The 26369-nt window shown below is 47.7% G+C and overlaps 1 protein-coding gene across 1 annotated transcript; it reads right to left on the bottom strand.

The window, feature by feature from the left end:
- Positions 1-26369, bottom strand: LOC131281007 (protein bowel). The gene is made up of 2 exons (XM_058310260.1): positions 25543-26369; positions 1-1528 (listed from the first exon to the last, which is right to left on the bottom strand). Exons 1-2 carry the CDS (start codon positions 26367-26369, stop codon positions 1-3), a joined length of 2355 nt encoding a protein of 784 aa, XP_058166243.1.

Raw genomic sequence — 26369 nt, 5'->3', positions numbered from 1 at the left:
CTAGCGACGCATGATGTCCGCTATGCTGAATCCAGTTTTCCTCTGCGGTGGAGGTTGAGGCTGTGGTGCAGCGGCCTGCGTTGGAGGAACGTGTTGTGTCGTCGTGCTCGCAGCTGCACCGGCTGAAGGTGTAGACTTTGATGAACCTCCACTGGAGGAGGCCCCGGAACTGACCGGTGAAGGCACCGGGGTGCTTCCGGTCGATGTCGCTGAAGAGGTCATGGGTGGCACTGTCACCGACGCGGTTGATGGAAGCACCGCTGGAAGGTTCGATAGGCTGGCCAGGTTGATCGGAACGGCCAACGGGCTTGGTGTGCCGAGTTGAACGACCGGCGGTGGAGGTGGCGGAGGAGGCAGTGCTAGTCCCGGTGGCAAATGCGGTGAGAGCAGGACGGGTGACGATGATGGGAGCGAGGGCGACATCAGAGGGATTGACTCTCGGTGCGGCGAGTCCGGTGGGCCTTTGTGAGGATCTTCTGGAAGGTGTACGCTCTTGTGGTGGTGATGGAGTTGATGATGGCCGCGGCCATTTTGTTGCAGATGGAGCGATTGCGACGAGGAGCCGGAAGAGGCGAGTAGTCCGCGTGACATGATGGGATGCGGTTCCCCGTCGGGTCCCATGGCGCGCTTTCGCAGCGGAATGTGGCTAAGGAAGCCACCACCGGGTGAATCCATCAGTCCTCCGCTGGTAATCGTCGCCGTCGCCCGTCCTATGAGACCCATTTTGTGGTGAAGATCACGCCGCACGTGGAGCATCGGTACGAACACATCTGGCGGATGTGCCGACGCGGGTTGCTGCTGCAGAAGTTCTCTTTCGCCCCGAAGATCTTCACCAACCAGTCCCGCTGGATGCGTCGCCGGGCCGGAATGTTGGGAAGATTGGGACGAAGTCGAGGAGCGACTGCCGTGATCGTACTGAGGACGCATCGTGTACGGACTCTTGGAGCCCATCGGCCGCTCGTGATGGCACTGGACGACCGGGGTCGGATCGGGCTCCGGGTGCCCGGCCACACTGATCAGATCGTCCTCCTCCTCCTCCTCATCCTCGTCCTCCAGCTCCGGGCGTTCGTCCTCTTCCCGCTCTTCGTCGTCCAGCTCGGCCGACACGGGCATGTCCATCGGTGGCGAGGGCGATCGGTTCCTTCCGGCCGGGGAGTGCACCGGCGAGTCCACCTCCAGCACCGTCTCGTCCTCGTCCCCACTCAGCTGGTGACCGTCGTCGTCCACCCCGACGTCCAGCGCCTCCGACGGTACGTCGCCGACGGTGTGCGTGAGCGCGTGACGCCGTAAGTCGCAGTTCCGCCGGAAGACCTTGCCGCACGAGTTGCACTCGTACGGCTTGTGGTCGGTGTGCGTCAGCAGGTGCGTCTTGAGGTTCGAGCGCTGGTTAAAGCTGCGGTTGCACACCGGGCACTTGTGCGGCGACTCCTCCATGTGCAGGATCTTGTGCACGGCCAGCGTTCGCGACTGGCAGAAACCCTTGCCACACTCGGTGCATTTGAATGGCTTTTCCTTCGAGTGAATGTATCTGCAAAGAGACGGAACGGGAAAACAAAAAAAAAAACATTTCGGTTAAACAGGGGATCGTATTACAGGGAGCGTTCGAGCGACACTTTTGAGTATGGTTTAATCACGGTCAACACACCCGATACCCTAAAAACTGGTTACTGTCTTTTACTTTGGTTACGCACGGTTCGGTGTTAAAAGAATGTTTTTTCTTGAGCTGGCTTCGACCAGGTTTCCACATCAAGAATATCAATTCCAACGTCTGACAATAAGTTGTCGAATACAAAAATATTGTCACATTGTCAAATTCAACCTTAAGGGATATTAAACAAGTAATACAAGAATGAAAAGTTATTGATTGGAAACACATTCATCCCTCACAGACCTTGGATCCCGCTTGGATTGTCATGCCCTGTCGTTTTCGACAAGCTGTCACACTATTGAGGATGCACTATATTTTGGTTTTCAATTATCCCAACGTTTCACCACAAGCTTCCGGGAATGCCTTCGTTTATCTGTGATTTTCTCCCGCGTACCAAGAAGGAAACTGTAGTTTTTCCGACCCGTCACTCAGTCAGGCTGCCAATCCAATCGCATCCGGTGGCGGTTCGCAAGGGCATATCCCTCCCCATTCTTTGCTTCCCCAGCGAAGGTCAGGAACAATGGGTTGTTAGAGCAAACTATCTGTGTGTGTCATCGATTATTTATCATCCATCGGCATCGACAAACGCGCCGTGCAAATGTAGCACAAACATTGCACAAGAGCATAAGGAGCCGTGAGTCCGTGACAGTCTTAATCAGACGAAGGCGCATGCTTCAACGACCCACAAAGCTTAACAGAAACGAACTATAATCAAATGCAGCAGGCTTCCAGCAGGAATCGATGCGATTGTTCTGTGCTGAGAATTTGTGCCGGAAAATAACCACGAAGAAAACCACGTCCCCATGTTGGAGCAGCCTTTCCTGCGAAGAAGAGGCAACTTTTCGCTTCCTCTTTGATCCTGGCTTTTCGGGAAGTTCGGGACCGTTCTGTCGATGGTTGGAAAATTACCGCTGCAGGAAGTCATGCACATGAATAACGAGCTTCGAAAGTAGCTGCCTTCTGCAATCGATCGTCTCGTTTCAGGCGGGGATGCCTCGGCGTGGTTCCGATGTCTAGGAAAAGCCGCCGGCCAGAACGTCGTACTTTGCGTTCTTACCCGCCGTTTCCCACCCACGCCTTCCCCGGGAGGCTTTCGCAAAACGGAGAAGAAACCTCAAGCTTCATGCGCAGTCAAGATGGTTGCTTGTTTTGCGGGTTGTTGCGCTTCCACTAAACGATATCGAAACACGAAACCACACCGCGCCAAAGCGGATGCCGAAGCGGCCCACCAGAAAGGCACGAAAACTCCGCAGCATATTGACTGCAGTCAACTGCAAAAGTGGAAGAGGCTGTTTTGCTGTTCGACGGAGAAAAATCGAACCAAGAAAACGAACTCCGTAGAAAAGTGTATCCCGTGGTGTGGTTGGGTTTTTTTTCCTTTCTTTCCTCCAGATGTAACCTGAACTCATAGGCAAGAGGGCGCGTGTGGTGGGGAAGGAATCGGGCCACCCTCCCTATCGGGAATCGACCGTTGCACTGATAGGGAAGAAACAATCACGATCTTAGAAGATTTTTCCGCCCAGAAATTTCACCCATTCCCTATTCCTTTTTTCCGCCCATTCCCTATTCCTGTTTTTGTTATCGTCCCTCTTTCAACTTGTTTTCCTTTTCCTTGCCAAATCTTCGCCATCACCGTCGTCGTCTTCGTTTTCCCCCGGTGTATCCAATTCGAAACGAATGATTCCGGCTTCGGAAGGGAAAAGATGGCGAGGAAGATTGCGTGATACGGCTGACTGGCATGTGACTTGTGGCCGAAGTGTATCGAAACGGTCTCGAAAAGCCACCTCCAGGGCCAATCGCCATTTGCCTTCACCGGCATCTTGCCACCCCACGGATCGAAGGTGGAACGGGTTCCCGGGCGGGGCGGGGAAATTGTATCATCTGTTTGAAGTGCATACAGACTTTTCAGTTGGGCTTGAGGTTGAGGAAAATACAAAATCAACAGCAAAGAAACGAACGTATCGAAGGAACCGTATCGAGGCAGAGTGGTAACCATGGTGAGGCGGAGAGAGAGAGAGAGGTGTTTTGGGTAATGGTAATGGTTACCTCGACGGCACGAGCAGCATCTCGGGAGCGTTCTCCGAACGGAACGCATCGATATTGAATTAATGAATTGCAAATATTGATCGCTGCGTATTGACTCGGAGCTTGCAATCCCGGTGCAAGCGTTTCTGTGAACCACATTGTTGCATGTTATCAGATGTAAAATGCGGCGACTTGGGAAAATATCCTTTACTAGCGAAAAATATAGGCACATTGTATGTTTGATACCGTTGAAGTAGTTCAAAAGGAAATCTCAAATGTATTTCACAGCTACAGCTACTATTTTATCCTGTGGAAAATCATCAAAATATATTTACTGACTTCTCTTTATCATAGTCTATCCATAATATCACTATCTCCTAGGACACTCCTGAGTGGCTTCCCAAAAGTGAAGTGATTTAGATACCCGACATTTTGGTGGTGCTTTTCGGTTGAAAAATAAAACCGTCCAACGTTGGCTTTTCCGTTGCGGACAAAATATCACTCGGCCAGCGCGTTGTAATTTATTGGGTAATTTACGACAGAAGCGCAACGCCAAGAACGGCCGCACGGGAGTTTCACCCTTAAAACAGAGTGGCCCACCGTAGGTCCCGGAGTGAAGAGGCTCACAGTCTCCCAAAACTCCTACCCACTTCCTTCCCATGGAAGGATGACGGATCGGTTTGCGTTGTGTCCGGGGTTCGCCCGTCACACCAGAGCTTACGTATTTTATTCCAAGCTCCCGGGCGACTTCCGGACGATGGCCAGGAGATGATTTTGAAATTATGATAATAACCCACCATTATCGGCGTCATCAGTGTCAGGGGCAGACACATTCCGAGCGAGAGAGAGAGAGAGAGAGAGAGAGTGGTGCAATTTTCGGCACACTACTGGCGCTGGGAACTGGACCTGGGAGCTCCCTACTAGAGCGATGGTCATAAAATAAAATAAACATCATCCGCAAACTGCAACCCTGCGTCAAATAATCCACTTCCAGGCGTCCGACAGGCGTACGGTAGCGAACGACGTTAGTACGCGTTGGCAAGGATAGATTGTGGGAACTCTGATTCTGCCGAGGCTGAAACTATAGTACCTTGGTTTAATTAGCCAGTAGCATACCCGGTTCGGGGCAGACCACAAGGTCCAATAGTCACTCCCTAAACACCTGAAGCCAGAAGATGAAGAAGCCATCTCGCCTGGACCACCCGAGCAGGGTTTACCGAGCCCGGTCTTGCAAGACACATTGGAAACGGCGAGGTCTGCAAAGCCGTTTCGCGGAATGGTCCGAACATGACGATTATTTTTCCGAAAATAGTCCAACAAACAACACGACTCCCAGCCGCGTCCGATGAGTGCCATTTCGGGGTGTTGTCGTTCTCGCACCAGCCGACGGGTATTCATCAACCCGAAGCAAAGCGGCAACAAATTCGCGTATGTTTATTATCGTACGCGTACCAACCACCAACTTCGAGCAAAACGACCCCCGATAGGGTTGGCGAGACCACACACCATGGCTGAAAGCGGAGACTGGAAAATTCGGTGGCGTGAGAAATGCATCACTGCACACCGGACTGCACTTTTCGGGAAGGTTAGGGTAGGGTTACACACACGAGGACTTATAGGGACGTGTTTTTGGACAGCTTTATGGCAAATCTGCTGACGGTTTCGTGGTACATTCCCTTCGAGGAACCTCGAAAAGCGTTGTGGTTTACGTCAGTATTACCTTACCGTCGCCCAACAAAATGTTTCCTTTCCAGTTTCGACATTGTACCTTCAGTCGTGGAAATATTTACGAAGCAATGCAACACGGCATATAATGTAGTGTGAATATCATAATCTTCGTTTCGTTATGTAATTAGTTCGCAACATCGACGGCTCCTATGTGCCTTCGAATGTGGTAGCAAACACAGTTGTTTTATCAAGCGTCGGTCAACGGAGCGCAAAATTTTATGCAAAACCAGTATGTGAGGCTTAAATAAAGCAGTCTGGAAAACCGTACCGGCAATCCGTGAGCCAAAGGTGGTTAATTTAAATTGCGTTGTAATCCTTTTGCATGAATAAAAATATCATTATAGCACCGTTCGGCTTGAAAATGTGTTAATAAAAATAAATCTTTCAACTACGCATCAGCTTTGGAATCGTGAATTAAATTGTATTTGGGTTTAAATTGGAAATAAATTTTGCACACGCTGTACACTGGTGTTTTCTCATTGAGAGCATCCCAAACGCAATACAATTGTGTTTTAATTATACATATGACTTGGGTTGGAGTGCAAACAAGCATTCCAATCAGACGGCATACCCATGGCCTTCACTAATTAAATACCACCAAACTAAACCTACATCCCCACAACAACCAGAAAGGAATTTTTGCAACAATCCTTCACGCAGCACGGTGTCGATAGGAGATTATCGGCTTTTGATAACTTATGTGATGAAACGTTCCCTCGTCGAGCCGTACTTATCTCCACGATCGTAATTAATGGGGGATTTTAAGACCACCACAATTTGTAACCAGTTTTCAATTAACGCTGATGTGCAATGTACGACGATGGAGAAGAAATCAGTCGTGCACGCAGTCATAACGAAGTCATGTGTACAACCCCATTTGTTTGTTCTAGGATCTCTTCCTACCGGTAGCAAGATGGCTTGTGGATGTACGAGTCCCAGACAATCAGCAAGACTCGAGATTGCATTCTGCGATAGCACGAACGCGCTCTGATTTTATCTCCAACTCGTGGATGTTTCATGTACAATATTATTCATCCTTACCTTATGCAAGCGGACCTCTGCTGTGTGGCAGGCAAGGAGCTACCTGCTTTGCGTCATGTTTTATTGCCGCACGGTCTGGGCGGTCCCCGGTGCAGGTGTGCGCCAGTGTGTTTGTGTGCAGTGTCCCGTAACGGGGCTGGTTGCAGAAATTACCCAGCCTAGCTGGTGCAGCACTGGAGGAGGCCAAAAGTTTGCAACGGCTCTCCGGTTGTGGCTGCTTTTCCGGCGGGTTGGCATTTTCCGCAAAAGTTGAAGAGAGAAAAAAAAATGGTGGAAAGCACCGATGGCACCACAAGTTGCCACTCGGGACACACTCATAATCTGCCCACCGTCGAGGTGGGAAGGGGGGGAATTATAAATCGGTGTCCTCGTGAAAATCCCGCTAACTTTCCACGACGTCCGGTCGGGACCGCTGCGGTGGACCGGTTTCAAAACATCGGTCGCAACGGTCTAGCGGCGTTTGGCGCATCCGACGGATAAAATGCCTCCCCGGCGACAAAGCCGAAGTGTGCAGCCCGGGAGGTGAGGTTGAAAAATGATTAAAGCCATCATAATTAATGAATTTTATAATTCGCATGAGGCCATATCTGTAAGGGTTGGTTTTATTTTATGCGGTAAGGAAAAAATAATCCGCAATGGAGAGAAAAGCGCACACGTCCCGGGGACAAGATTATCATTTACGGCGACGGATTGCACAGCTGCAGTTGGCAAAAACGCAGCAAGGTGCCATGGAAGCCGTGAGGCCCTCTTTTTGTCTGTAATTAAACCTCTACATGGCCACCGGTGTGATCACGAGGCTGGATTCATTGATTTGTCAAGCCAGGCCAGGATCATCAGGCTTATATTAATTGTCGATGGAGCTGATTGCTACAAAGTAACTTCTTCGGATGAAAATACCAACGGGCGGTTTCTCGGGTGGAAAGCAACATCCCACAAGTAGGAATAATCATTCCATAAGCCGTTTGTTGAACGGGGTGGGGGAAATTATACATAATTTTGCAACCACTCGAAGCGGCTACTTTGTAGAACCTCCGTTGGCTTCCGTTTCGACTGTCGATGTGCGCAACAGGGTGGAAAATGCTAATCCAATCCGTTCGCGGACGATAGACAGCAATGCATCCGACCCCGGAGGCCAGCGTTTGCACTTCTCATTTTTAATGCAACAGGATGATTAAAGCAATGAAATATGTTTCGTGTGGAGGACTTTTAGCACACGGCTACTATCTTTCTAATTAGCAAATGAGTCTTTAGTTAGGTATGTTTTTGCAAACCAGGAAAAAAAACACATATTTCGTCCGATACGCTATGAGAATGCTGAAGGAAGAAGCACCAGAAAAGATCAACCACTTTGGCCACGGAGCTCGTTACCATCGCATCTGCCAAGGCTTTTCGGGGCGGGAGGGCTTTAGCGTTTTGAATGGAAAACCTGTTCGGTTTCGGCCGAGGTTTTCGGGCTTTTCAACGGGCGAAAAGCGAACATAACGTTCGGTTGAAACTGGTTTCATTGATGTTATCTTTATCGACCATCACGTCGTCCCCCGTCGTCCGCGACACAACGCCACGCACCGGCCCCGGAGGGTTTTGCAGAGCTCCTCTTCGGCCAGGCTTTGGAACCAACCGGTCACGACTGTCGGGGACCGGATGTGCTGGATTGATATTCAAATTCAACTCAAGAGAGGGTTTTAAGCGTCGGGAAACCCTCTGAATGGGAGGGCGAACGGTTTGCAGACGATGTGTTTAGGAAGAATGAAAGAACTGGGACTTCCTCCCTGTAAAATCCTTAAAGCTTTACCGATGTGCTATTGATTCATGAGATTTTTGAGTCAGATGTTTAATTTAAAAAGAAATCCTTTACTTTATGGAAGAAAAAATAATTGACTCCATAATCGCAACTCAATCAAAAAGATTACGCTCACCGAAACTATAAGCCGATTATAAAAATTTATAACATCCTCTATCGCATTCTGAAACATCGAAATTATTAAACTAGTTTTGCAGAATTGCGGTCATTGACACCAATATTAAAAGAGTTGAAGAGTGTGGACGAAGGAATTCGTTTTACTAATGATCAAATTGCACACTTTTACCTGCTTTACGGTAGGATCATATTTCACGCCGGACTTAATCGAATTTCCAAATCCTTCTCGTTCCGTGAACTACTTCCAACGGCAGTTTTAAATGCGCACATCGGGGTCGGCAATACTTTGTTGCTTCAAAGCACGGCGAGAGAGTCGTAAAAAAGAAGATGCTACCACTTGACTGACATGAAGCGAATGAAACCGATTTTTTCCGCACAAACACACAGATTTTATGGAATCAACCTTGAAGCATCCTCGCATCTGGAGGTTTTTTTCCCCGCGTTAGCTTAATGTCACAATGTGCCTTACCGAGAACCAGAAAAGACCACCAACAAACGGCGAAGCGGTGGAGAAGCTATTCGGTGTTTTCAAACAAGAGAGGCAAAATAAACCCACGTCCAACGAGTTTTGTCTACGGTCCCACGGCGACCATGGGCGTACGTCATTTACCTCGCAACGCATCCCAGGAGAAACTCCCGCCTCCCGTTACATCGGCCAGCGGTGTGTGGCCAGCAAGTATGTTTGCAATTGAAATCATCTGCAAACAGGTCAGCAACACAAACGAAAAACCGCCCGCCCCATAGCTGTTGATTGGCCGCGCGGTGGAGGTAGCTGAAGGAAAGGCAGTTGGTGACATTTTCATTTGCAAAGCACTGTAGAGTTAAATAATGCTCACGGAATTGAATATTAATTGACTTTTGTGATCTTTCTTCTTCAAGCCCTTTTTTCTTCGCGGGAAGATCCGAAGGAAAATAAGGGTCCTAAAGAGGAACAAAGCTCAACAAATCGAAAAGAACAATCATCTGCATTGATCTTCGGCGAAGTGGTCAATATTGGCTCGGGCCAAACACTTCAACCATAGGCCGTACTCGTACCGAATGCACATCAATGCACGCGAAGAGGCCTCTTGTGTGGGCCATGTTCTTGACCGGTCAGGGAGATGTTTGTAACGATTTAGTTCCACCGATACCCCTCTATTGTTTTACACCCCAAAAACCCTTACATGAATATTTTAGTCCTGCTGGTGGTTCGTCTTGAAGCCTATTCAACCCTAAGGCCCCCGGCTTCATAGGGGATGCTTCTCGACCCCTGCTCCGTGGCACTTTGAATGCGCACGTACTTGAGAAACGCGTCCAGTGTTTGCTCTAGCGATGACAACTGCCGTGGAAGATTAAAGCACCCGGGCCGACCGAACGCAAACACATTCCGCCCGGAGGTGGGAAAGATCTGGGCGGCCGTTCAGGTGGCGGTTCGAAGACGCACTTCCCGGAAAACCCGGTGGGAAGTGCGTCAGCTTTCGGTTGAAGAGCGGGCAAACAGTACGTAACGGTGATGTTGTAGCTTTGGGGGGAATTTCTCATCCTCGCCATTGGCGATCGGTTATGCAAAACAAGGTTCAAGCCTCGCTAGCTCGTACTGTGCAGTGAGAAAGATTTCGCGAACATGCGAAGGACGAGTGTCCGACATCGTAATTCTCCTCAAAAATAGCTTTCAAAACATTTTACGAGACACTTATGAGGGGGTTAAGATTTCGCACACAAAAACGTCCACGAATTTGAGCGAAAACTCCCCAATCATCTTCTTAATAAATCATCGACATTAAAGATGATTAGATTCTTCGCTTTGTTGGATGCAATAAAGTTTCCTCCCCAAAAAACCACTCCATTAAGGATAACTCATTTAAAAAGGGTCACATGTGAGTCCGTTTGAGAATAAAAATATAAAACCTAAATCGTACCTGTTTGCATCAATCTAGGAATGGGTCGAACGTCTTCCTAAGAAGACGAGAGCGAAAGGGAGACTGAGCGATGCAGAAAAAAAAATCATGCCATACTGGAAGGCCCATTAATCTGCCAATCTAAAACTTCGGGTGGGGGGAGGATGCCATGGGGCGCGACGGGGAAAGAGGAACACCGTCAGGACAAAAATAAATAAATAATCGGTCAGTTTAATTTGTCCCGGTCGTCCCGTGAGGTTTCGGCCGAAAACTGCTGGCAAAAATGTATGCTACGGTGGCCCACCCGTCCATTCCACCACTCCGATGCTCCAGCATAGGAGCTTAGATGGTAAAACTTGAAATAAAATAAAAAAACGCACCAAAAGGAGGCGAAAACGAGAACCACCGAGACTCATTTGCACACCATTCGATACCGGCAAAACCGGCAATATCTGCCGACATCTTTCGCGGCTGGTAATTAGCATAATTAAGCGATACGAGCCGCTGGCAGGCAATATTTTATATCAACGTTTGGGATACTCGCTCGCGGAGTGAGATTGAAGTTTCTTCATTTTTTTGTTTCTTTCATCTTTCAAATACGTTTTGCTCCATTATGCGAAATCGAACTGGAGACGAGTTAGAGCAATTTGGAAAAAAGCAGCAAACAAAGTAAAATACGCAAAGAACGAATTTTGCAATCTAAGTGCAGCTGATTGGCCATCGTTTGGACTCGAACGATCGTCAATATTATCATAAGATTAATGTATCGTTAGAGAAAAGCTGCATAAACTTTAAATAAATCTTTGGTTTGAGATGCATTTGCTCATAAAATTGCATTTTTGTTAACCCATTTAGCATCGCAATAGTACAAACAACATACCGGGATTGAATCAACCCTTTCGTACGCATAAGCCTTATGCAAAGGATTTAAGCATTCCAAGAAGGCTTGTCTCGGTTCACTCGCCAGTAATTATCGTGGTGGTGCCAGATTTCGTGCGAAATCGTAAACCATTTCGCCGACCGAGTTCGATTGGATTGATCCCGCGGATGATTGGATTTTGCGTTCGCTCTTTTTTTTCCGCGTTCCCCCGCGTGTTCTGACGGATCGCTTCGATGATGGGAGTTCGAAACCGAGACGGAACCTTGATGCGGTTTATGATGTGGTCCGAGCCGATCACGGGGTTGGTTTTTTTTTTATTTCCCGAGAGGATCAATCCTGTTTGAACTGCCCAAGGACCGAACAGGACACTGCCGGTTAAGAGGTGCACAAAAAAAAAGAACCAAAATACCTTACCACAACAGAAACCACAGACACAAATTAACGGTGTGGAAAAATAACCTGACCCCGCGCTCGGTTCTCCCCCAGGCGAGTGAGAGAAGGACAGCGTTCGAGGGTAGTATTAAAGCGCTTTTTAATGGTCGGATCCGGTCGGAAATTATGTCTACGCTTCAAATCCCTAGACGTCTCGTAGGATGTTTTTATATTTCGTTTTGGTTCTACCTCGTCGAATGCATCCCAGCAACAAACAGAACTGCAGTTTGCGAAACCGTCCGTGGTTGGTCGGAACGGACGCACACGTGAGGATAAACATTATGGACCGTTCTCGACGGGACTATCCATAAAACGAGAAAAACACACATGCGCCCCATGACAAGCCCCAAACGCCTGTAGCCGTTTGGGAGGCTGCGCTGTGGCACCCTTCCAGCCATCGAGGGATTTGCGGGCCAAAGACGAACCAAAGTCCAGCCTGATTGCGTTTTAGTGGCTTCACTAGAAATCGTTTCCATTCGAAGAGACGCCCGAAGCTTGATTTTATGTCGCCATTTTTTTGTCGGTTTGTCTGTCCCAGTTCGGTTAGCTCCAAGAATTGGTCAAGATGAACGTTTGCTGTTGGTAAAACAAACGCTCCCTCGGTAGGAGAAGTTATGTTAAAATCCCTAAAGCCAGGGACGGTTACTGCAGGTTTACGAGCAAAACCAAGCAAAAGGTGCAGGTTTTTAGGTCCATCGATCGCGCATCGAAGGTTGATTTAAGGGGTCTTCTTTTTCGTTCCCTTCGGAATTTATGAGAATATGACTTTGAGTTACCTAAAATCGATCCGCGACCGTAACTCATCGGAAATGGTTTACGCTTTGATTGGCCTGAAAATGAACTACCAACCATTACTGATCTAGTGTGAACCATGTGTTGCTTAAAGTATTGAGAAGCATTATCAACAAATTTAATATCATCTCTTTTTTTGGTAAGATATTTGGGAGGTTCTTTCAACCCTAGAAACACTTGCTTTGCGCCCTGAAGTCCGGCAAAACAATTCTCCACGCGATCGAGATCACAATTACTTCCAATCAGGAGATTCGGTTAAAGTGTGAACTGTTGAGAATCGGTAATTGATTTCTAATGAGCGAAGGTGTGTTCCAAGCGCCCTCTAAACGGGCGAACCCACACGAAAAAATGGCTGCGGACTAGATGTGCTACCTACGATAGATATTATGCCTTTTTTTTACCTTGACTTCCTAAAAAAGACGGGGCCTCATGTGTGCCCGCCTGAAGGTGGTCATGCTTGAGACCTGATTCTGCGGTCGATTTTCTGACCTCGATCGATCCGGCCCCACGAAGACAAATGAACACGCTGGCGTCCGGGTGGAACAATGAGTTTCTCAAGTACTCCCCAGTGGTTAGCCGGTACGGGTTCGGTCAAGAAGAGCTGTAATTACGGTCTGACGCGCCATGAAGACGTGGAAGGTGGGTTTTTTCATCTCCTCTACTCGAGAATAGCACCACGAGAGCAACACTCTGACGTGGTCTAATTTTCTCCCTCTTCGTGGCTCGGCCGATGCATTGCAAAGGTTTGCGTGGCTCTCTGGCCAGCCAGCGCCATTGTTGTTGTTTTCAACCTCCCGCGGGAAGAGGATCTTCAAATTAATCACCACCAACCGCCGCCCAATCGGTGGTCCATTCGACAGCAAAGACTCTCAAAGGTAACCACAAGCAAGGGGCAGAGAAAAATCTCAGCATCATCATCCTCCCAGACGCACCCTTAATAAGTTGGCGTGGCTTGGCGAGGCTTGTACTGGACGCGATTTAACTCCGATTCAAGCGAGAAGAATATGCGTGAAGCAAAGCTTGGTTATGCTTTTCTTCTGCCGCGCAAAGTGCCTTCGAAGGAGAATTCCATCTTCGGCAACATTTAATCATTAGGTGCATGAAATTATTCATTATTCTTCGTGACGCCGGTGACGCATTCCGCAAATTCTATTCTGAGGGGTTGCGCGCGCCTTTCGTTCGGGTCATAAGCAAAAGGGGTCATGAGAGGGAGGGAGGGGGGGGGGTGTAATTATTGCGCGCGTCTTTCCAAATCAAACCCAGAACTGCATGCCATTTTTTTTTTTCTTGCCGCCCGGTCTAACTAACCAATTTCCCCGTTCAATCCAGTTTCGTCGATCCGAACGAGTCAGTGTCAGCCGTAAATAATAACCGGTGTCCAGTGGAAGGCACGGGGAGGCGCGCATAATTATCCCTATCCGCAGGGATGCGTGCGGTTGCAGCGACGATTGATGATCGCGGCCAAACCAAGCCGAAACCACACGTCTACGTGTCCCTGCAAATGGGCCCGTCGAGAGATACGATAGCGATTGCGAAGCGCGATGATGGACGTGAGCGTCGCGAGATGAGAAGATGACGTACATACACACACACACACACACACACACACACACCGCTGTCCGCCCGCAGGCATTATGCAATTTTGAATGTTGCTGCAACGTTTCGCCGTCGTTGCCGTCGACTCCTCCGAGAGGAAGAAAACTATAATCGCAGGCATTCATCCGACGTCCGGGGACACGTTCGATTGTTGCATGTTCGGTTCGGAATACGACCTCTTTTTTTACCGTACGCTTGTGTTCAATCGCCATCCGTGGACGGATCGTATCTCAGCATCGGAGGAAGTCCGTGATGGCGTTTTTTTTTCCCTTTCTTGCTCCCTCCATTTTTATCGGCCACCTCCATCGTTCGCCGATGCAATGGGCCGACATTCATCAAACCGCAGGGCGAATCTGTTAACCCTTTTTTCATCTGTTTGTGATTTTCGCTTGCAGGCACAGAAGAAAAAAAAAACGGTACTCGGCCGAGACGACAGCAGGGTCGATTGTGACTCGATGGGACATCATTCTGACAGAACGTGCACTCATCGAGGCAAGTGCCATTGAAGTGGTTTAGAGCTTGCATGTATGGAAGCTGGTAAACATCCACTTGGTGATAGCGGTTTATTTAATTCTACGCTGTTTTTACACGATTAGTGAATATTGAACTTGTTCGCTTTAATGACCCCTAATGATAGAACATGGGCAAAGTACTCTTTTGCATGAACACAAGAGAGCAGATAGCAGACAAAAAAAAAAATGATGACGGAAACTTTCCCGCGAAAGGATACCAAAAAGTACCGCAAATTTCATCATCATCCAATCTTTGGACGTGCTCGGAGAAAAAGGAAATTGTTCGCATATCAATTAGCGCATCGGTTGCAATGAACATTCCGAGACGTTTTTGCTGCCGAACGAGTCATTTATTAGGCGGCCAGCTCTTGGAATCATTCTCAGGGGGCGAAAGAACGAACTGATATAATGAACCATCCCACCACTCGCAGTCATCCGCCCATCTGTCATTGTCACCGGGTCTTTTTCTCCAGCGCCGTGTGTCCAGTGTGCAAGTTTGATAAATGATTCCATTTCCCAGCATCCGTCACCCCGATCCTGCTCCTTTGGATTTCCACCTTTCGATCAATGCGATTGCCCATGTCCTGCCCTCGCGATTGTGTCCCACAATGGGTCAACACTGTCGAACGATAAAAGCGTGGGAATGAGTGTGCCACCTTTGGCGTGACCATTGCGATGGCGTCCTTTTTGGTGGTGTGGTCCATCGCCGCTCGTGCTTTTTTTTCTCGTGCAGGTGCAGGTGATTGCTTCGCGCCTTTGCGAATCCGAGGTTGGTTGGGGGGACGGTAATCGTGTGGAATAAATCATACGGTAGCCTGATGAACTGGGCAGGTCGCGGCCTGGCAACAATGTTGTGAAGAAAAAGAACACAGGCGTTTGTACAGCAATACAGTAGTCCGCGTCGTCGGGAAGGCGGGCCTTACAACCGTGAGGAACCCCGGTTTGATGTAAGAGATTGCTACGAGTTCTGATGGTCCGTTTTTATCGCGTCACTGCCTACAACGACGATGAGAATGACCGACACTGGACCGAATGCATTAATCAATGACATGATCAGAAAACTTTCATCGGAGACATCAGCCGCTAATGGACGCTCGTGAACGGGGTCCATTCGCTCAGCGAACCGTAACCGTGTGCAGCGCGCGGATGTCTGCTTAATGCTTCAGGTTTTGCATTTCCCAGCATTGGCCATCGAAAACCTCCATCGGAACCCACCGACCCGTTGGAAATTGATTGCCGATCAGCCGTGCGATCGATCGGAAGAATATTCATTACGCAAAGTACCCTCAGCAAATGGTCCTTCCCGATAATTACGGGCCTTTTTTCCGCTTTCGCGTCTGCTTTTCTTAACCGGGTCAGCTTCGGACCGGGTTGAGACGGTGTCTATTAAATAAAATAAATCATTAGCTACACTTTGGTTGCGATAATGGCGAACGTCAAAAGGGACCACAGGATCATTATCTTGCACAACGATGGGCCTTGGCTTTTTGTTCTCCGAATGACAGTATGAGAATACGGAAAGAAAAGGGCTTTTTTAAATCTAGAGCGCCATGATAAAGGAAAGGAAACTAGCGGCACCTCGATACGTTGGCCTGGAAAGATTCAAAAAGTGCATGGTGCAACTAATTGTGACACATTGTAGTGGAGAAAAAATGGAAAGAACACAACGAAAATTGCACCCAAAGATTCAAAGAGAAGCAAAAACTGAGATCCAAACTGCAAAATAGGAAGAAACGGACAAAATAATTATCATTACACTTGGCCGCAAGTGATTCGGTGTCGTAAATCAAAAATGCAGGTGGTTCTTCTTGTGGCTTGTGTGACTTCGAGTCCGCCGCCACCGATGGTTGTAAACTTTTTTATTAAGTTTCAACTTCCTTCCAACTGCGCACATCCTGCGAACGGTACGATTCTTTTACCAGCGAAATCGCACCAACGCCTCGATTCGAATGGAGACTTTTGTATTGCAATTTCATTTATTTTCTCCCTTTCGTCCGTCTTTTACGGTGCAATTTTTATAGTGCGAATTTTATGTGCATCCACCCCGGAGGCGGCTGGGCGAAGGATTTCGTGTCCATTTCGTTTAAACCCGATTCCGGGTCGTTCGTGTGCTGCTTTATCGCGGGGCGTTATTGCAGCAGCTTCCACCCGGAGCTCGTCATAAAGTTCTAAGGAAATAAAGTGCTCTTCCTTGTGCTTTGTGTTAGCGCTCGGAAAAAAAACACATTTTTTGTCGTCAACGGAATACAACTTTCGGGTATTTTAAAATGGTCCCGCTCACGAAAACAAAAGGGTTCACAAAACACAAAAGTGATGTCGGTGAAAAACGATGTCCACGGAAGGAAGGTAAATGGTTCCCTTTTCGGGCCAACGTCGATGGGTCGTCAACAGTGTTAAACCAACGGAAAAAATTCCATATACGATACAGCTCCATATCCAACGTTGAGGTGTCTAATGAAATAGAAGATGGAAAAAAAAACACACACACACACAGGGTACCAAATAAGAGCCTTCTTAAGTAACAATCCCTCAGGCTCGGAAAGATACCGGTTGTAGAATTCATTCAAGAATGTCACTAAAAACGTGCCGACTCCGCATGATTGGTGTGATGAAACTGGTTGTGCGGTAGTGTTGGGTGGGGGGGGGGGGGGGGGGGGAAACAGGAAGCCCATCCATCCATCGGTCCATCCACTTTGCGTTTCCTGTTTCGGGCCGGGGCAGAGAGCCGTCGACCGACATGTGGAATGTGTGGCGGCGGTGGAGTGTGTGTGGCGGAAAGTGTTAAATATAGCAACATAACACTAATTAATGTTATTTCTCTTTAATGTTGCCCCATACCGCGCGGCTCGGAGGCTGCGTAGGGAGGCTGCAGGTGAAAAAAAATCTTTAAACAAAATGGAAGAGCTTGATCAACCGATCGCTCCAAGTATGGAGTCGTTCCATTTTCTTTTTTGTTTCAGTCAACGGATCGCGGATCGAGCGGTCGCTTCAGTCGAGCTGTCAAAAGTTGGTGCAAGTTAGCGTTGATCGTTGACCATGATGACGTTTATGTCGGACTTTAGCACTCGCCGTTCTTGGAACGAGTTGGCTCACGGAAGGAACGACGTTAGTGAAGTTTGTGATTATTTTATCGCCATTTTGAAACCCTCGTTCAGCGGTCCCTGGCAGCATCCTTCGAGGCTCTGAAGTGCGTTAAGTACGGAGTCAGATTTTGTATTTTTCACACAACATTTCCTCAGGCATGCCATTCCGTCCGCGTGGACATTCCAGCGCTCCCGGTGAAGTGAAGCGATGAATAAATTATTCAAATCGAACGCGAACGATTCATCTGCTCTTCAGCGGATGGTAACCGCTACGCCGAGCCTTGTCCTGTGGTCTCGCCACGAGAAGGTTGCTTGCCGATGTAACCTGTGGCCAAGACACCGAGAGAAAACGGCTCCTTTTCGTCTTCAGATCCACTCGAGAGGGGAAAAAAAACTCCAGCTCGCTCGGAATGAGAAGCTATTAAAAATTCGTTTCCTACCAGCCAGCTCGTTTCCCCCGCTCACACTTCACGTGGCCGATCCTATGCAAATCAAATGAGCTGGAAAGCGACCGCAGCCCAAAACCCACCGACCGTCGACCCAACCGTGGTCCCGAGCGCCATCGGCAGGAGAGCTCTTGACGGACACAACTAGCCTCGAAGCAAACGAAGGAGAGGAAAAAAAGGTGAAGTCTTCAGGCCGAGATCGATCTCGAAGACGTTCGAAAACGTTACGGTGGTAGCGCTCGTAAGTTTGTCATCACCATCGACCCTCACCAACCCGCAACGTTTAGCGCATCGTGGCCACTACGGGGCGAAGAGGAGGGGGCAAAGGGAACCCGCTTATCGAGCGCGGCCCAAAGCGGAACGTTTATGTTATTGTTTTCTAATGATCTATTGAATTTTAATGGGCAAAACTTCTCTCTCGTCGCTTGGCGCACTTTTGGAGTTTTTGCTTCCTTTTCTTCCCAACGCCCAAGCACCGTGCCAAGTGTCGAAAGTGACGCGTTTGTGAAAACAGAAAAACAAAACTTGGGAGGAGAAAAAAATACACGGCGTATTTGTGCGAAAAGAAAATGTAGCACAACGAAGTCAGTGGGGGAACGGAGTTTGGTCCAAATTTGGGCACTCCGGTAAAGGGTGTCTCGGGTTTGCGTTCAGGGTAATTTCTATTTGGCAGATCGCGTTAAATAAAAACTGCAACTTGAAATAATCGTCCGCTAATGCAAAACAAGCCGTACGACATTCAAAAAGGGCAACTCCAGCCAACGTACGAACAACCATAACCATTTCCATTCGGAACAGTTCTCGAACCGTGGCGTGATGGAGAAAAACAAAACTTTGCATCAAGTGGTCCCACAACAGGCATAAGTTTTCTGAAGGGCCAAACACTTGGCAGCAGATTTTTAAGAACAACTCCGGCGTCGTATCCTTTCTCTGGGAAGCGTTGGGAGAGAACGTTTAGCAAATGGGCACAACATTTGCATCCACAAGTGCTTTTTAAAGGGAAAGGAAAAGAAACCCAGAATGCGTTTCAACGATGGTGAATTGTTTTGTTCCACTCAAGCACTTGAATTTCCCTTCGGTCCCGGCTTACAATTTCCACTATGAGCTTCCTTTTTGAAAAAAAAAAACATCTTGAAAGCAACTTCCTGAAGCGCAAAACACGTCCCACATGGAATGAAAAAGTAAAAACCTGCACTTAGTAGCTCCGTTAGATGCAAACGCGATCTCAAATGGTAGGTTTGTTTCCGCAAAGACGATTCCTTTAACTTGTCTTACCTGCAATGAGAAAAAAGAAGGCCAATTTTAGAAAGGAACGAAGACATTTTCAACCAATGAAGTTTATCGTACATCCAACACAATCCTTTATCGTCGCTTCCACCCCTTCATGCACGAATAAGGAACGTTTTTTTTCTTTTGGCATAATTAATTGCGGTAAAAGATGACCCTCGGAGCGGCCCCAAAAACTCGGTAATGAAACGGCGTCAATCCCGCAAAGCGGGTAGGAATCTGATATCTCACAAAAGTGTAGAATAAATTCACACCATCATCTGAAAAGCCCAGCCCGGCCCGCGGTTTCTCGTGGATGCTGCCAAAGAAAGATGACAATCAGCCAGAATTCCATTAGCGGCTCAAGAGAGAGGTAAAACACGCTGGTGGTAGTGGAGATGGTGTTGGTTGGTTGGTGATGTACGTGCGAAGGAAGAATTCCTCCATCCGTCACTTTTCGGGCGGATAGTGGGGGGAGGAGGGTTGACTTTAAGGCCGGTAACAGCAGGCTCGAGTTTGGCGCGAACAACGCCAGGAATGCTGTGGGTTATAATTTTTCGGTCGAAGCAAAACTTGGAAACCGCGAAAGCTTGCGGTGATTCGGCCTTTTTCCAGCGCGGCGGATTGATGGTTCGGGATGTTTTTTCCCCCAATTCGGCTTCTTCCACCACAGGTGGGTGTAGAGTAGAGGGAGTAAAAAAGAGTGGATCGGTAAGAAAATGGAAGGTTCTTTTCTATCGAACATCTTCCCAACAACCTTCCTTCATATCGATCGGCGTTATCGCACCGAATCAATAATCGTTCGAACCGTTTCGGGAAAAGGCCCCGGAAGATGGCCCGATTTTGAGACCGTTCGTCCCCAAAGGGCTCGAAAAAAAAAGTGTGGGACTCCCTTCCCCCGCGCACACACACAGAGTCATCAAGCCAAGAAAAATCACGTCCATATCGATTGCTCGCCGTTGATTTCATCTTCGGGGTAGATCTTCTTGCTTTTTATTTAAACCTCTTCCAACCCGGTGCGTTCCACCTTGAGGAGAATGTGGCGTTTCTTACGGCAGTCACCCAGCAGCCCGCCCTTCCCGCTCGCACAGTGAAACCCTTTCGCTGCCAGTGCAAGACCTTGGAGGAAGCAGTACAGTATAATTATAAAAGAATTCAATGTAATTATTTCGCTACATAAGAAAACCACGTCCCTCGCGATTGAAACCCTGCCCCGGACTTGTATCGCTTCGGCACATGAACTCATGGCCACGTACGTGAGTGGTTTGCACAAAAAAAAATAAAACAGGGAAACCTGACTGGGGCTTTGGAACGTGAACGAAAATGGGAGACAAAAAAAAACGCCAGCAAAAGAAGGGTGGAGAGTTTCACCCCGTGGTGTAGATTCTTTTTACTCCCCATGCTCGCTTCCTTTGCACGACGAAAACGACCCCGAGGGTCGGGTTTCAGGTTGGGTGTCCTGCGTGTCCGGGCAGCTCCAGCTTTGTTCGGCGCAAAATGCGGCAGAAGAATCGATTCTACATGGCGGGGTTAAACTTTTTCCACCATTTCACCGGATCTGCAAGCTCGGGCTGTGGTTGCCGTGCCGTTTCTTCGGTCGCTGTAAGGGACAGCGGCCGGAAAGTTTCCAATTCTAATGTTTGTTGCTCCCCCGTCGCCGGCTCGTAACAATGGTAAGGTAAAGGAAACGGGTTGAATTATATATAAGAACCATCACCAGAGTGATCAGGAAATTGGGAGGAACTGGAAAACTCAAAACAAACTGCAACCAACAATCAACAAAGTGCAGCAGTGTGCACGATGGCCCGAATCAAATTGCAAAAGTTTTTTTACCCAACCGGAAAAACGGACGCAGGTTTAGCGTGAGTGCAGGGGACCAGCGGGGACGGAAGGTAAAACTTTTCCCTAACCATCCGAACAGGTTTCAGCTCGATAGCGAGCATTTATGTTGCTTTACGAATCAACAGCTTACCAGGGAGCCAATTTGTTGAAGTTCGATTAAATTCTACAAACTTTAAAAACAACTCCCTCAGATGCTTTTCAACGGAGAGAATGGATGGTGGGCTAATCAACCGTAAAATATTTCCTTTCATGTACGGAAAGTCTATCTCAAACTTTGCTCCGAAATTGATTTTTGGTTTTTGTGACCGAGAACAAAACACCCCCCCGACCGTAAAGCGGAATTAATATTTATAGTTCCAATCGGACATAAGGCTTCCCAAAAGTTGATCTTTTCCTTTGACCTTTCGTTAGGTTGCACTCACCAAACTAAGGTTTCTTTGAAATCGACAGCGAAAAAAGGACAAGAATATATTCCACCTTGTTGTCGGCGAGTGGTAAAATACACACCATGAATACGTTGAAAGTTGTCCCGCCGCATCGTCAGCGCCTTCCGTAAGGTCCATAACCACAACACTTCCTTTCATGTTGTGCAAAAGTGGTGGTAGAAGAAAGAGTTTGCTATAGTTTACATACTCAAATTAACGTTTCGCCGGGTATGTTTTACATTTTCGGACGATGTTACTCAAATTCGCCCAGCGTCGGCGGCGCAGGAAGATGTTGGTGAAAGATGTTGCACTTTGTAAATGGGGCAGGATAAACTTTTCGCCCGTTTCTTGTCGAACAAGTAGCAAAACTTTTCGTTCACCTCCACAGACACAAAACTACTGCACCGCTTCAACGCCCAGCTTCACAACTTGCACATGCATCTTTTGGCATCGTTCGGTACCGGGTTCAAAGCCGTTTACGCTGTTTTGTGTTTGAATTGGGTGGTATGTAATAAGGCCAGACGATATTGCATGGAAAATGGGTGGAAAATTGGCTTGCTAACAGTTCCCACAACCCAATAACACAAGTTTATGAAACAAACATTTGTTGAAACCATTACATTTTTTCTTTTTTTTGCTTGAAATATATCAAACTTTAAAAGAAACTAGAAATTAATTCTCGAAGCCATCACATTTAAAGGACCTGCCTAATTATAGCGAACACGCGAATGTGTGTCTTTGTGATTAATCGTGCGGATCGTCTGCACGATAGCATCGCAACCATTTGTTACTGTTGTTCCAAACAAAAGATACAAAAATTGCCGCCCGAAACCATACGTTGTGCAGAAAAAAGTATCTTTTGTTACTTTAAAGTGGCTTTTATTCGCTTTAACAACGCAAAAAAGGATAAGGAAAAGCTCCCTTTATTCTTATTTCCGTTGCTTCCTTTCACTTCCTCCAGGCGGTTAAATATTGATAAATTAAGTCCGATAAGAACTCCCGACGAGAGCCCCGTTCAGTTACGTTGCATCCTTACCTCGTTCGAATTGAACACGAACGAGGCTACTTCGCTAAATAAGAGTTACTCGATCGATTGGAAGTTGCTTTTTTTTCTTTTTGTATTTTTGCAACACGAGTATACCGTGCACTTTGCAACACTTCAGCCTTCCGATGGTCTCACAAGCAATAGGGAGAGGGAGTTCTGCAGTTCTGCCGCGCGCTACATTTGCATATTAATGAGCGCCGGATGTAAAAACAAAACTCCGATGCAAAACTCAATTAAAGTGCCCGCGCGGATGAAAGTGGCTTCGAAAGCGAGGGAAATTGTTAAAGTCGAAAAACCGTCCGCCAGCACGCGAAGCTCAACAGGATTGCATCGAGTGCCTTCCGAGGGTTTTCAAACGGGGACGGGAATTTTTGTATTTTAATTTTTATTTCAGTGGCCCGCGGAAGCTTGTGGAAGTAACGGATCGAAAACAAAAAAAAACACACACACTCTTAACGGTGGGTATTAATTGGCAACTTTTAATGAATTGCAGCCATCTAAAATACGGTTTGTTGTGGAAAACGAGTATCGAAAACAAAAGTGAAAAAGAACGAACTGCGTATCAGATGTGACAGTTTTAATTTTTTGTCGGTGCAATAAAATGAGGTGTCCCACTGTGCCGTTGGATGGCTTCTTTTGGACTTAATGCAACATGATTTTTGGTGTAAAAAAAGACGCAGCCTCAGCGTGGTACAGTTGCTTATTAGGCTAGCTTATTAAATTGTTAAAAACATCTTGCCAATTTGGACAGTCGTCCTCCAGCAGTTGGACATACAAAAAGGAAGAAAAAGATGGCTATAATAAATTTGAAAAACGGAAAACTTAATAAGCATCTCTCAGCATTTCCTCGATTGGTGTTTTTTTGAATATTTCTTTTCATTTTCACACTTCATAGGGCGCACGATGAACTACATTTTTGTTCTCTTTGTTCTTTACTTTCAATTCTAGAAAGGAACTCTCCCTCTGTGAACAGGAAATGGGCAAAATTTTGCAGTTCGATCGTCACACCTTATGCACCACCGTTACCAACCGTGAGTAACAAGGAAAAGTGGGAGAACGCCATTGCTAAAGGCTTGGAGTTTTACACTCGATGGTGCAATCACACCCTCTGCTTCCGATCGATGCATCCATTACTCGGCGCGGTTCTAACCGGAACGCAAACGGAAACTGGAAGAAAATGGCGAACGCCAACCGTAACCACCTGTTGCGACACCAATTTTTCCTCTCCTTTCAATCTACCTATGTGTGTGTGCGTGCGTTTGCTTCCTTGAGGCTGACAGTTCTGATGAAGAAAAATTTGAAGAAAAAAACCAACGAGGATGTTTGCCCCGAAGCGACCAGTCGTGCTGATCGAAACGGCACTCGATGGAGTCTCGGTTGAAGAGGGTTCGATTTCTTCCATTCGCGCTTCCCACCAATGCAATTCTATTGATTTTTTTGTTTTATTTTCATTTGCTTCTATTCTTTTACACGTTCGCAAAAACGACCATTTGCAGCAATTGTGGAAGCTGCATTTCAATTGCATGGTTTTGCATAATCGCTTCGCTAATTACAAGAGCACATTTTCGCAATTGTACCCGTTGGACGGTTCGGTTCTTTACGTTTTACTCAAATTTTTCGAGAGAGAACAACCAGTTGTTTATTCTACTTTAAACTTCTTTTTGTTTTTTGCTTTCTCTATCTTTTTTTATCATCAACCAATAAAACTAACGATCAAAACGATTTTTTTCATTTGTATATGCAAGTCTGATATTTTATGGCAAGAATTTTATTAATCTTGTACGAATTTTATACTTCTGGAACATAACTTCATTAACCACCAATTAATCACACTGGATACTAATGGGCATGATTTATGTTCCTTGCGTTTTTATTACAAGCTTCCAAGTTCACAACGAACTTCTTAAATCATCCTACAGCTAGGTGGCTGCTCATCGAGCGAGTTAATAGCTCGAAATAAATCTCGTGTGTCTTGGTTTCGTGACCGTTGGAATACGTCAAAGCTACCTTCAAGCCCAAACACGATGTTTCCGTGTTCATCGGCATAACCGCAAAAGCTGCACGCAATCGGCTGCACAATTAAATCCACCAATTTCTAGCTGTTGCTACTACTACTACTACTACTACGACCACAAAAGAACATCGCAACCCTTGTTTGCCCCACAAAAGGGGTGAGGTTGCGTTCGCTAAATTGATCGCATTTGTCTTACGGAAGTGGAAGTGGTTGGTCGCATCGACTAACCGCGATCCGGCTAAACCAGCCGAGGACGAGGAGACGTTGCCATCTCGAAACGCGAATCACAGTGACATTTACAAGAGCACGCAACACGCGCGTCCCGACGGAAAACATGCAATCACCGACAGCTTTACAGAGCAAACCTCCCCCGGCGAGTTTTGCAGCAAGTTCTCGGCTCGGTGTGCAATTAAAATCAATTCGGTCTAGCACGCGATCGGATTCGGATTCCGTGAGAAAGTTTTCCGCCCGACCTCGACGGGCAAGCTTGGCAGATTGTTGCCGAACGCAAAACCGCTAGCAAACTTCAGGCCGTTGCCTCGCGGGGAATTCAAATTCCGCGAAGGCAAATGTAAATCATCGTCGTAAAATCGCTTCCATTAGTCCAACGTCGGCCGGTTCGGCCGGAGCCTGAATTTGCCGCAAGGGGCCGAATGGGGAGAAAAGTTTGAACGACGATAATTGCCATCCCCCAAACCGTCAGATCGATCAAAGGCGAATCTGTTTTGTCAAGGTTGAGGGGAGTACTCCGGTTTGGGGCAGCATTGATAAGCTATAATTTGTGACGATTCGTTTTATGAAAGATCGTTCAGCAAAATTGGCGAGCCTTGAGGAGTTCCCATGGATTAGATTCGCTTCGTCAAGGGGGTTCTATTTTTAGGCAGCAAAACCATTCGATCGTTAAAAGCATTTAAATTACTGGTATCAGCATATTTGGAGGAAGATGGATAATAATGTTGTCCCTCTTCTTACCTGTGGTCGCGCAGATGATCCTGTCTCCGGAAGGCTTTGAGGCAGATGTCGCAGGAGTACGGTCGCTCGTCGGTGTGCGTCCGCTCGTGGATGAGCAGGTTGTAGGATTTGGTGAACTGTCGGTTGCAGAACTTGCAGATGAACTGCTTCTTCGGCCGGGATGCTCGTCCTGGTGCCCGCAGCAGTCGTCGGTCCAGTCCGGCGTGCATCCCCGGAGGTACTCCCGGTGGGTAGAGACCTACGCCGGCTGGTGGGAACGTGAAGGTGCCGGCGGAAGTAGGTGAAGGACCCGGTCCACCGAGGTACGCACCGGGTGGTGGGTAGATCCCCGACGGGGACTGAACCGGTGGACCTCCAGGTCGGGGTAGTAGCATCGCTGCAGCCGCAGCCTCTCGGAGAGCCAGCTCTTTCCGTTTGTCGGCCATCATGGCCATTAGTTCGTAGCTGGAGCCCCGCTTTGAAACTCCCTCCTTCGATAGCCCATCTGGTGGACCATCCAGCACACCCGGAGGGTACAGTCCTGGCCGAAGAGCCCTGGAGGGAAGCACCGGCACGAAGGCGGAACTCTCGCGACCATGATGTTGAGGGGGACCGCCTCCCGACGCCATCAGGTGATGTTGGAAGGCGAGCTGGCTTTCGTAGCCACTGCTGGAGGAGGAAGGCGTTCGGGTACTTCCACCGCTTCCACCACCACTGCCTCCGGAGGAACCGCGGATTGTGGGAGATGTTGGAGGACCTCCGTTGCCGGCGAGAAACTGATCGATACGGGACGACCGAGAGAGGGTCGCAAGACCTCGGTCTTCCAACGTTGGACCTTCAGTAGGCAT

The sequence above is a fragment of the Anopheles ziemanni genome, chromosome 2 (assembly GCF_943734765.1).
Source record: "Anopheles ziemanni chromosome 2, idAnoZiCoDA_A2_x.2, whole genome shotgun sequence".
Classification (NCBI taxonomy): domain Eukaryota; kingdom Metazoa; phylum Arthropoda; class Insecta; order Diptera; family Culicidae; genus Anopheles; species Anopheles ziemanni.
This window is presented reverse-complemented; position numbering and strand designations above follow the sequence as displayed.

What these genes read in the sequence shown, in the direction of transcription:
- LOC131281007 (XM_058310260.1), bottom strand. Translation starts at nt 26,369, where the DNA reads ATGCCTACTGAAGGTCCAACGTTGGAAGACCGAGGTCTTGCGACCCTC. An exon ending in GATCATCTGCGCGACCACAG is followed by an intron (nt 1,529 to 25,542) that starts GTAAGAAGAGGG and finishes GTCTCTTTGCAG; the next exon opens with ATACATTCACTCGAAGGAAA.